At 46.7% G+C, this 10,716-nt stretch overlaps 1 protein-coding gene across 2 annotated transcripts in view; it reads left to right on the forward strand.

The window, feature by feature from the left end:
- The window catches only part of SPRED2 (sprouty related EVH1 domain containing 2), a 116,569-nt gene extending 109,652 nt beyond the window's left edge, over nt 1–6,917 (forward strand). For both annotated transcript variants that reach the window (XM_059405960.1, XM_059405961.1), the window contains 2 exons: nt 1,282–1,431; nt 3,613–6,917. In XM_059405960.1, coding sequence (XP_059261943.1) covers nt 1,282–1,431; nt 3,613–4,278 — 816 coding nt within the window. In that variant the 3' untranslated portion in view covers nt 4,279–6,917. The remainder of the gene's footprint in view (nt 1–1,281; nt 1,432–3,612) is intronic.
- The last annotated feature ends 3,799 nt before the right edge of the window (nt 6,918–10,716 follow it).

Genomic DNA, 10,716 nt, shown 5'->3' on the forward strand with positions numbered 1-10,716 from the left:
AAAAAAAAAAAAAAAAAAAAAAAGAAAGGACCATGAATCCTTATCTGAATTAGTCACTCTGGATTGAGGGATCAGAAACAGCATCAGCTCTCTATCACTTGGACCAAACAGGATTAGAGGGAAAAAATCTGAAGGGTTGGGTCTCCAAAGAGGTGTTACACATGTCCACCAAGTTTTAAAAATTAACAGTCATTAAGTTGCATAATTGGAATATGGGTATCTTTGTCCTAAATACTGGTCCCATTTTTCTGGGCAGGTATTACTTTCTAAGTTGGGAGTGAGGATATAAAAATAATTTTCATAAGTCTGTTTTAACCTTGTCCCCAAAAAGATATACAGCGCTAATAAAAAACATGTAAGATAAAGAGATAAATAAGCAAATGAGGCAAGGGAATTTAGACATTGAGAAGCAAGAGCCATGGAGGAGTTCTTGATTTTTGCCGAAATAGGACAGCTAGATACAAGAAATAACTTTCCATTGATTTGGGAGAGAAAAGGATCTGTGACTCTGAGGAGCCAGGGGAGGAGGGAATTCTGAGGATTCCTGGCTTTCAAGGTGGGGGCCACAGTCCATCCCAATATGTGATCGCCTTCCAAAGACACTCACCAAGCCTCCAGTCTGAACCCATCACCTCTACTGGGGGAGCAGCTCTCACCACCGACAGACAGGGGCCTTCGTTCTCTGTGCAATCCCCTCTCTCTTTCTCTCCCTCCCCTCCACTGGCTTACAGTGACCCCCCCCCCCCCCCAAGGCTTGCCTTCAACCCCAAATTACAAAATTTCTTCCAGGAAAGCCAATGCCCGCGATACCCTTGAGGTATCTTTATTGCTGAGACTTTCCCAGGATGGGATTAGCCCCACACAGAAACATTTGGATTTTATTTTTTGCCCATTTGCATCTTCCCTGCGCACCAGAGTCCCATGCAACCAGGGCTACAAGTGAGGTGACCATTTTTGATCAAACTGGGACACACTCACAGGAGGCCTGATGAAGCGAGCCCTTTCCCCGAAGCCTGGTAACTGCTCCCACATTTGAGAAAACAAACCCAGCTTTCCAGGGTTGGGTGGTTGGCTTTCTCTGCCCTTTGAGCCAGCCACATCGTGTTTAGACAGTCTGGCCCTTTAGGGGTCCTTCTGCCTCCCACAGCCAAGATAAACTCCAGATTTCGGGAAGTCCAGCAAGACACCACAAGTGGGGGTAGATGGCGTGTTCGGTTTGGGTATGTGGGTTTGGTTTTTGTTTTTGTTTTAATTAACTCTGGGTTACCTCCCTCTAAACAGACAGCTACAGACAGTTCTTCTAATTCCTCCCAGAAGAGGGAACAACCTACTCGGACAATCTCTTCTCCCACATCCTGTGAGCACAGGAGGATTTATACCCTGGGCCACCTCCACGACTCATACCCCACGGACCACTGTCACCTTGAACAGGTGAGCAACCCTCTGGTTCCTCCGAGAGCACGGGGTGGGCAGCTGCTGATTCTGGGACAGCCCCCTTCCCCTTCCATGTGACCCAAAGCTCATGGCCAGGCACCCTCTGTTCTCCATATTGACGGTGGTGGTGGCAGCTCATGCCCACTTAGCTTTCTATGTGCGAGACCCCGTGCTAAACTTTTCCTCTGCTTAAGCTTGTCAAATCCTCACAAATGACCCCACGAGGCACGTCCTCGGCATCCCCAGTTTATAGAGGAGAAGGCTTAGGAGAGTCCTTGATAGAACAGGTTACAGATGCAAGCGTGTGTTTACCCAGCATGCTACGCTGCCCCCCGAGTTCCTCTGTGCAAAGGGCTTCCTGGCTTGGTGTGAAAGCCCAGAGCCAGGATCAGGACTAAAGAATGCTGTCTGCTTGGCTCGGGCACCCTGGCATCGCAGGCTGCAGGCCCAGGCTTGCTTGGGGAGATGTAGCTGGAATCTAGAATTCAGTAACTCAACAAATATTTACCAGGCGGCTGTTCTGCGGAGCAGGTTCCCAAACTGTGGGACATGGACTGGTGCCCGTAGAGGGTGATGCGGCCACCAGTCTGTTCTGAAAAGGAAAAAAGGAACACAGGGCAGTGAAGGGTTTTGGTTTTGTTTTGTTTTCAACATAAAGCTAGATTGGTAGAAACCCCCCCCCCCCCCCCAAATCTTACTGTGTGCTTCTTAATATTTTGGCATTAAAACACTCTTTTTAAAAATCACTTTATGGTACCTGTAGTTGGGAATTGACCTTTTGACTCCTTACTTTGCAAAGTAATTAGCAAAGCCTGTTCTGCTCCCAGGATTTGTTTTGATCTATATAAGATTATGGTTTTCTAAAGTCTGTGGAACTCTGTCAAGAATCTAATAGGATGGGCGCCTGGGTGGCTCAGTGGGTTAAAGCCTCTGCCTTCAGCTCAGGTCATGATCCCAGGGTCCCGGGGTCGAGCCCCACATCGGGCTCTCTGCTCAGCGGGGAGCCTGCTTCCTCCTCTCTCTCTGCCTGCCTCTCTGCCTACTTGTGATCTCTGTCAAATAAATAAATAAAATCTTTTAAAAAAAGAATCTAATAGGAATTTGGCAATATGTGAGACATGGTCCCTGCCCTCAAGGAGCGCACAGTCTGGTGAGAGGAATGGACAGATTTAGTTAGCAGGTGATAAATCCTGTGACAGTATTAGATTGATGATGACCGAGACAGGTGTGAGCCACACCTGTGTGATAGAGAATCTGAGGCTTAGATACATGCTAGTAAATTCCAAAGTCCGAATTTTACTCTAGTGGGTTCCCTTAGAGCCGTGTTCCTCACCCCTTAAGAAGACTTCATCCACAGAGGCGGTCAAGTGGATTGATAACTACGGATTCAGTGCCTCCCTGGCCATGGGCAGGACCTCCCTGACGCCAGAGCAGGACTTGCTGCAGAGAGGACTTTGTAGCCCCTGGGAGAATTAGAGGCAGGGAGGGGTGAGGCTCTGGGTCTGGCCTGCCCCTCACCACCTGTGAGACCCTGGCCGCATGCAGACTCCAGGCAGTGAGCCTCCGGATCTGTACTCCTGTAGCTTCCCAGCCAGATTACAAGAGACCCCCATACCCTAGCTCCTTGTATCCATTTTTGCTTTTCTGAACATGACCCACAGTGCAAAATGCATTTCATGTTGTGACCCAGTAGGCAGCTCTCACAGACACAGAGGCCACCCTTGTAACAGGCAGTGTGCTCCTGTCCCTCCCTGTTCCCTTGGAAGAAAAGCTGATCTTGCAAAAGAGAATGTGCTGTACAGACACAGGTGAAACTAGTCTAAGCTGTTAGAAATCAGGAGGGCTGTCACCGTCACCTTAGGGAGAGGGGCTCAGGGAAGCCTCTCACATTCTTCTTCTCCCTCTTGGTGTGTTCAGCTTCCAAAAATTCAAACTCCCTTTTTACGGGTTCCCTCGTGTATGGTAGTACCTTGGCAAAAGGAAAAAAATTTCCGACCCAGGAGTGGATGGCGAGTCACAACTTACAGGACCTTCGACCTAGGAGATGTTCACTCATTCCAGGGTGGGTCCGATCTTTGTGTCAAGAAATGCCTTCGTCAAGGCCAGAAGTACACAGTGGAGGATTTGGGGGGTTGTTTTTGCCGCTGCTATAAAACAGTCTCCTTTCTCCCGGGGCAGCCGATGCCGAGGCCCTACCGCCAGGTGAGCTTCCCAGACGACGACGAGGAGATCGTGCGCATCAACCCGAGGGAGAAGATCTGGCTGACGGGCTACGAGGACTACCGGCACGCGCCCGTGAGGGGCAAGTCCCCGGACACGTCAGAGGACGCCGACTCGTACGTGCGCTTTGCCAAGGGCGAGGTCCCCAAGCACGACTACAATTACCCGTACGTGGACTCCTCGGACTTCGGGCTCGGCGAGGACCCCAAAGGGCGCGGGGGCGGCGTGATCAAGACCCAGCCGTCCCGGGGCAAGTCCCGGCGGCGGAAGGAGGACGGCGAGCGCTCCCGGTGCGAGTACTGCAGGGACATGTTCAACCACGAGGAGAACCGGAGGGGCCACTGTCAGGACGCGCCCGACTCCGTGAGAACTTGCATCCGCCGCGTGAGCTGTATGTGGTGTGCGGACAGCATGCTCTATCACTGTATGTCGGACCCCGAGGGAGACTATACAGACCCCTGCTCGTGCGATACTAGCGACGAGAAGTTTTGCCTCCGGTGGATGGCTCTTATTGCCTTGTCTTTCCTGGCCCCCTGTATGTGCTGTTACCTGCCCCTTCGGGCCTGCTACCACTGCGGAGTGATGTGCAGGTGCTGCGGTGGGAAGCACAAAGCGGCCGTGTGACTCAGTTTCCCCCCTTCCCCTACTCCTCCCCCTCCTCCTCTTCCTCCTCCTCCCACAGCCACAAGGAAACTTGTGTCCGACATACTCTCACCTTCCCTGCTCCCTGGTACCTTGAGGCGCTATTCCAGCCCAGGGAGCCTGCCTAGTGGACTCTGCACTTCCCCCCCTCCCCCGCCCCCCCCAACCCCCACTCTGCATCAGACACACACGCACGCACACAGTGTTGGAAGGAAAGGAACCTCCGCACAACACTCGTGTATTATTAACGATCTGTAATCAATCTGTCTTATACATGCGTTGATTTCATGTCTTTCCTACCCACCTCTTCCAGTGCAAAGGCGCCTGTAGTCGGACTGCTGCTTTGGGGTGGGGTTTGTAGTTGGTTTTTCTAGCCGCTCCTTTCTCTTGGTTCAGCTCGCCGGTTGCTAAGGAGTATTGGGTTCCTGCAGATAGGTAACGTCAGAACGATGAAACCCCACCAGAAGTATTTTAACCTGCAGTTGGATTATGTATAGGAGGTAAGCTAATTAACAAACGTCTCCCACAAAACAAGATCGCTTTAACTTTTTGGAAAGCCAAATTTCCCAAGGAAGCTGCAGTTTCTATCTGGAGTGCATCCTCATTCTCTGCCCTCCCCCAGAAATCTGTCAATCATTTACTGATGCAAAACATTCATCCATGAAATGACTGAGAATTGAGCCTTAACTTGAGATTAACTTGTGTGAATCAGGAAAATTCCTTAAACCACATTGCATCCTCATGGACCACGCCTAGAAAAGGGGGATTTCAGGTACTCTGAGAGCCTCCCTGGTAACCCCTTAAATAGAACTTTCTTAAAATTGTGTCCCCACCACTTCTAAAAATTTAGCAATATTAGAAGACAACACTAAGAAATTGTGCTCATTGTTTTGCAAATGAAATAGTTGAGTCATACACATACACACACCCGTGTTCTCCAAAGACTTCCAGTTGAGAAACACCGAGGTTGTGGAAAATAAAATTAAAGGAGCTTCCTCCCATATCCCCTATTTTGGGGGAGGGGTGCATTTTAAATGTCCTAAATCTGAAGAGTGGTGGGTTGCATTTTGTTCATGGGTTTCTGTTTTTGTTTTTGTTCTAAACTGAAAATCACATCACCAAATTCTTCGTTTATACTTGGGGGGGATTAAAAAAAAACCAAGGCCATATGTAAAAACCCTTCTAATGCCTAAGTGTCTTTCTCCTACATCTCCAATCCCAGACTTACCAGTTCGGGTGCACAGATGGTTAGGTCAGCAGTCTGGGTCTACCTGTCGCCTTGCCATGTAGGAGGCTTCTAATTAGCTGGAAAAAAGTATTTTTCTAATATATTGCAAGGAGTAGCCAAATCTCAATGCACAAAGAAGAAAAGCAAAGAGTGGTACCTAGCATAGTACAATCAGAACGTCACGGAGACCGTAGGGGACAGGCTTGTCAAGGCTGGCTCTTCTTCCCTCCATGATCTTCCTGTGCTAATTGCCAGCTGAGGGCATGGCCTGCTCTCTGTATCTCCACTACCCCCCCCCCCCCTCCCTTCTCTTTTGCACACAGGACAGCTAGTCTTCAAGGAAAGGGACTTTTTTCCAGTCTGCCAATCGTATTGGGAAAGTGCTAGCCATGCTTACCTTCTTGGAATGTTTTCAGCTCATCCGAGCACCCATCACATTTCTTTAGTCAGATCATCGGTGTAAATACTCCGTGTGCTTATGAGTTAGTTGGTAGATGTTTTCATTTGTTGGGAGTGACTAGTTTGGGCCTTCTGGCTTGGAAAGGAGCAGAGAGCTGTCAGTCTGGTGATGGAAGAAAAGAGAACTGGTTCCCAGCCTGGAGAACATGTAGAAATCTCCAGCCAGCCTCCAGACCCTGTCAAGAGACCAGCGCCCCCTCCCCAAGACCCCCTTCCTGAGGCATTTCCTCAGGGCCTTTCTCAAGGTCTCTCCTCTCTACAAAGCACAACACTAATGTAGGTTTGTTAGACCTCAGTTCAAGTGCCCCTATTTATTTCACTAGGAACACACATCCTGGCACATTCTGTTTGTAATCCCTGTTTAGTTGTTACTGACCCCTTGTCCTTTTCCACCCTTTGAAGAGTTATGCTGGTGAATCTTACTCTGCCTATACGTTTTGGTCTGTGAAGGCAGCGAGTGGTTAAGGGCACAAGGACAGCCATGGGGACATTGATGTAAATACGTCTCTCTCTCTAATTGCCACACTGCAGCTGAACAGTGTGTAGTATTTTCCCAGTCAGCTTTGCCATACTGACGTCAATCATTTGAGAGAAATTATTCAGATTTTATTTTTGTATCTGTGGTAACAAAACATTAACCAAAAGATTTGTTTGGAAGCTTCCTCTAACCACCCCCCACCCCCAAGCTATTTGCTCACATTAACAAATTAAAGTGCCTGAAGCATAATTCATTCTTTACCTGTATACTAAAAACCCTGTTGTATTGATTTTTTTATAATAAGCCTTTTTACCTCTGTGTAAAAAATATATATACAAGTGTATGATGTACATTTTAGTTCTTAACTTTTTTTTATGGTTTCTAATATGTATGACCAATGTAGTCATTGCTTTAAAATGTACCATGTAAATATAAACACATCCTAAAGATCATTGACTTGGGGGTATTTGTCTGACAGGAGATTTGCGGGGGCAGTTGAGCCTCAGCACATGCTAGAGTTCTCGCAGAGGATGGGAAGGGGTTTCCTTTGGAGCAGGACACGTGGACACTAGTCTGTTTTTGTGAGGCCCTTCCCGGCTGTGGTTATGTCATATTCCCAAGGGGAGACTGCAGCTCCTTGGGCTTGGATGCTTCAAGCGAAAGGAATGCTGCATGTCACAGCCCCGGGAACACCCCCTCGTCCTAGGCCTGGCTTCCCCCACGCGTGCTCCTCAGAGGGAACAGCTGTACTTCCTCCGAGTTGTTTTCCACCAATTCCTGTTGAACTTCGGGTAGGTGGGTTTGTGTGGCATTTGGGAGATAGTTTCTCACAGAAAACAACTATTAACACTGCAAGACCCTTGGTCTCCTCAGAGTGGTTCTCTTTCAGTGACATTTGGCCCACTTTCCCTTCCAAATGGGCTCTTTGGATGCTCAAAAGTTACAGTGGCAATTCCCAGGAGGAAGGTGTGGGGTCTTGTAAGGGTCACAGAGGAAAGCTTCAGCTCCTCTCCAGAGAATGGAGCAGGGGCCTTAAAAAGACATGGAGAGGGGCCCTCTTAGTTTTAACTCTTACAAGCCACTGGCAAAGGTGAAAAACAACAGACGATGCTGGAAGTTGGAAAGCCTGAGGAGAGAAGCCATAAAGATTAGTAACTAAGAGATGACCAGAGAACATGAAAGCTATTCAGAGTAGGGGGCCATAACAATTATAGTGGGGTGGAGAGCCAACATGGGAGAAGTGAAGACATCCAATGGAAAACATGTTTTCAAGAAATTTGATGAGCCCTGGTCCTTTTCCTGGACTTGCTGTCATACCTCTGCTCACCTCCCTTTTGGGGCTTGAGAAGGGGTCACTGATTAAGAGCCTTGCTCTGTCTTCCTTGTTCTCTTGGGCCCATCAAGCTGCCTCAGGATTAGCTGGTCATCTGGTGCCCTATGTGCTCAGCCAGGAGCAGGGCGTGCTGCACACATCATCTCCTTTAAACCTCCATTGAAAAGAGGGTTCATTTCCACTCAGGTGAGAAAGCAGGAAAATAAAGTCCATTAATTCACAATTCCATGTCTCTGCCATTACTAGCCTATTAACCCTTGGGCAAGTGACGTCACCCCTTGGAGCTTTGTTTTTTTGTTGTTGTTTTTTTTTTTTTTTTTTCAGGTAAAGGAAATACACATCGCAAAGGTCAAAGGCTCTGCTGTAGTTACAGTGCAGAACACAGGAGGTGCTTCGAAATGCTAGCCCTGTCCTCAGTTCCTCCTCTATTCTGGAAACCAGAAACTGGAGAGGACAACCACTTGAAGCACAGGAAGCTGAAGAGCTTGCAGCTATTTTGTGAGTATTCAGACCTACTACGTTGAGATTTCTTTTTCTTAACCTCTCTGCAGTTCTAAATTCACTTTTGATTCCTTGCCTGCCCAAGGGCTAGTCTTCGAAGTGTACTAGGCTGGCCAGATTCCTCTGGGGCCAACCCGTGCAGCTTGCCAGAAAGTTCTGGGCCTCTGAGTGGTTCTGCCAAGAAAACTAGATCTGGCTCAGCGTATTTGACCAGGATGGGAACACGTGGTCTTGCAGAGTGCTACTACCTTAAACCTTCCAGCTCTTTGGTGGCCTTGATCCCTGCAAGTCAGCGTGCTCCTCTCCGGGGCCTCAGCTTCTCAGATGTAGGCCTAACCCTGTATCTCCAACAGTGGGCACCACCCTACCCCCTGGAAAAGCAGGACATCTCAGGGGAAAAACTGTTGAAAGAATCCTGTTTTACAGGGACTTCTCAGGTGGTTTGTTCTTCTAATGTGGCTTTTGAGCAGGCAACCCCTCCTTGTGAATGACGGGCCAGAGCTAGTAGAAGCACGCCAGCTGCTTGCAGGCATTCTTACGGTAGGTGCCTCGGGCTTTCTGATTTGTGGAGTGAGATGCTTAGAAATGCCCCCACTTTGCCTAGGGCTGAGCCAGATGTGTACAATGAAGGGAGATGGCCCTGGTGACATAGGGCGTGACCAGACCCTGGTTGTCACCTAGCAAATCAGGGCCCACCAATCTTCTCAGCTAGTGGTCTCCTCAGGGCAAGCTGGCCACCTAAAGGGCAGTGTTGGGTGGGGTGAGAGTAGGGCGGGGACAGAGCGAGTATCAGGAAGTACACTCTCTATTTACTGATGAGTAATAAAACCGTTTTAGGATAGTCATGCCTCATCCTCTTCTCCCAGCTCTTCTGTCTCTTCTCTCATTTTCCAAAATGAAAACTTGAAGAGGGGTGCTCTGATTATAGAAGTAATATACACAGTCATTATAAAAATGTCATATACAACAAAAATATAAAAATGGGAATCTCCTTGTATTAGGTTGCCAGGGCTCCCATAACAAAGTATAGCCTGGATGTCTTAAACAATAGAAAGGTGTTGTCTCAGTTACAGAGGCTAGAAGTCCAAACACAAGATGTAAGGGAAAAAAATCTGTTCCAGGCTTTTTACATGGGCTGACAAATGGCCATCTTCTCCCTACGTCTGAAGTTGCCTATCATCTTTCCTCTGTACGTGTCTGTGTCCAAATTTCCCCTTTTTATAAGGATATCAGCTATACTGGATTAAAGGCCCACCCTAATGACCTAATTTTCCAATTTAATTACCTCTATAAAGACTGTTATCCAAATAAGATCTAATTCTGAGGTACCACAGGCTAGAACTCTGTTATTCATTGGGGGGTGGGGGCACCCATAACACTTTCCTGTCCCACCAAACACGCAGTGCTTACTGTGTGCTTTTCTGGACTTTTCTATGCATTTATACATAGATGTGTGTGAGTATACATTGTTTTTACTTAAAAATATGTCCTTGGACATTCTTTCAATTGGAAATCTTTGTCCATTTATGTATTGATATGTATGTGTTCATTGCCATTTTGTTTCTTCATTTATGTGCTTTCCTGCTTTCTTCCTTTGTGATTTGTTGATTTTCTATAATGTTATACTTCTATTCCTTTCTCTTTTTTGTATCTACTGTATTTTGCTTTGTAGTTACCAGGAAGCTTACATACGACAACTTAAAAGAACAGTCAATTTTAAGTTGGTAACAAGTTTGAATTCACTCTGAAACTCTACGTTTTTATTCCCCCCCACTATACTTTGTTTTTAATACCACATTTAACATCTTTTTATCTTGTGTAGCCTTTAATTATTATAGTTATTTTTAATACTTTTGCTTTATCCTTTTTACTAGCTTTATAAAGTGATTAATCCACCAGCTTTACAACAGTATTCTAAATTTTACTATATATTTACCTTTACCAATGAGAGTCATACTTTCATATGTTTTCCTATCACTAATTAGCACCCTTTCCTTTCAGCTTAAAGACATCCCTTTAGGGACACCTGGCTCATTTGGAAGAACTTGTGACTCATGGATTTGAGCCCCACACTGGGTGTGGGGAGATTACTAAAAAACATTTAAAAAAAAGGTATCCCTTTAACATTTAACATTTCTGGTAAGGCCTGTTGAGTGGTGATGAACTCCTTTAGCTTTTGCTTATCTGGAAATCTCTTTATTTCTCCTTTGGTTCTGAATAACAACCTTGCTGGGTAGAGAATTCTTGGTTGAAAGTTTTTTTCTTCTAGTACTTTGAATGCATCATGCCAATCCCTTCTGGCTAGCAAATTTCTGTTGAAAAATCTGCTCATATTTTTATGAGAGTTCCCTTGTATGTAACAAGTTGTTTTCCTCTTGCTGCTTTAAAGATGTCTTGTCTTTAATTTTTGACATTTTAATT

This window comes from Mustela nigripes, chromosome 7, assembly GCF_022355385.1.
Source record: "Mustela nigripes isolate SB6536 chromosome 7, MUSNIG.SB6536, whole genome shotgun sequence".
Lineage (NCBI taxonomy): Eukaryota > Metazoa > Chordata > Mammalia > Carnivora > Mustelidae > Mustela > Mustela nigripes.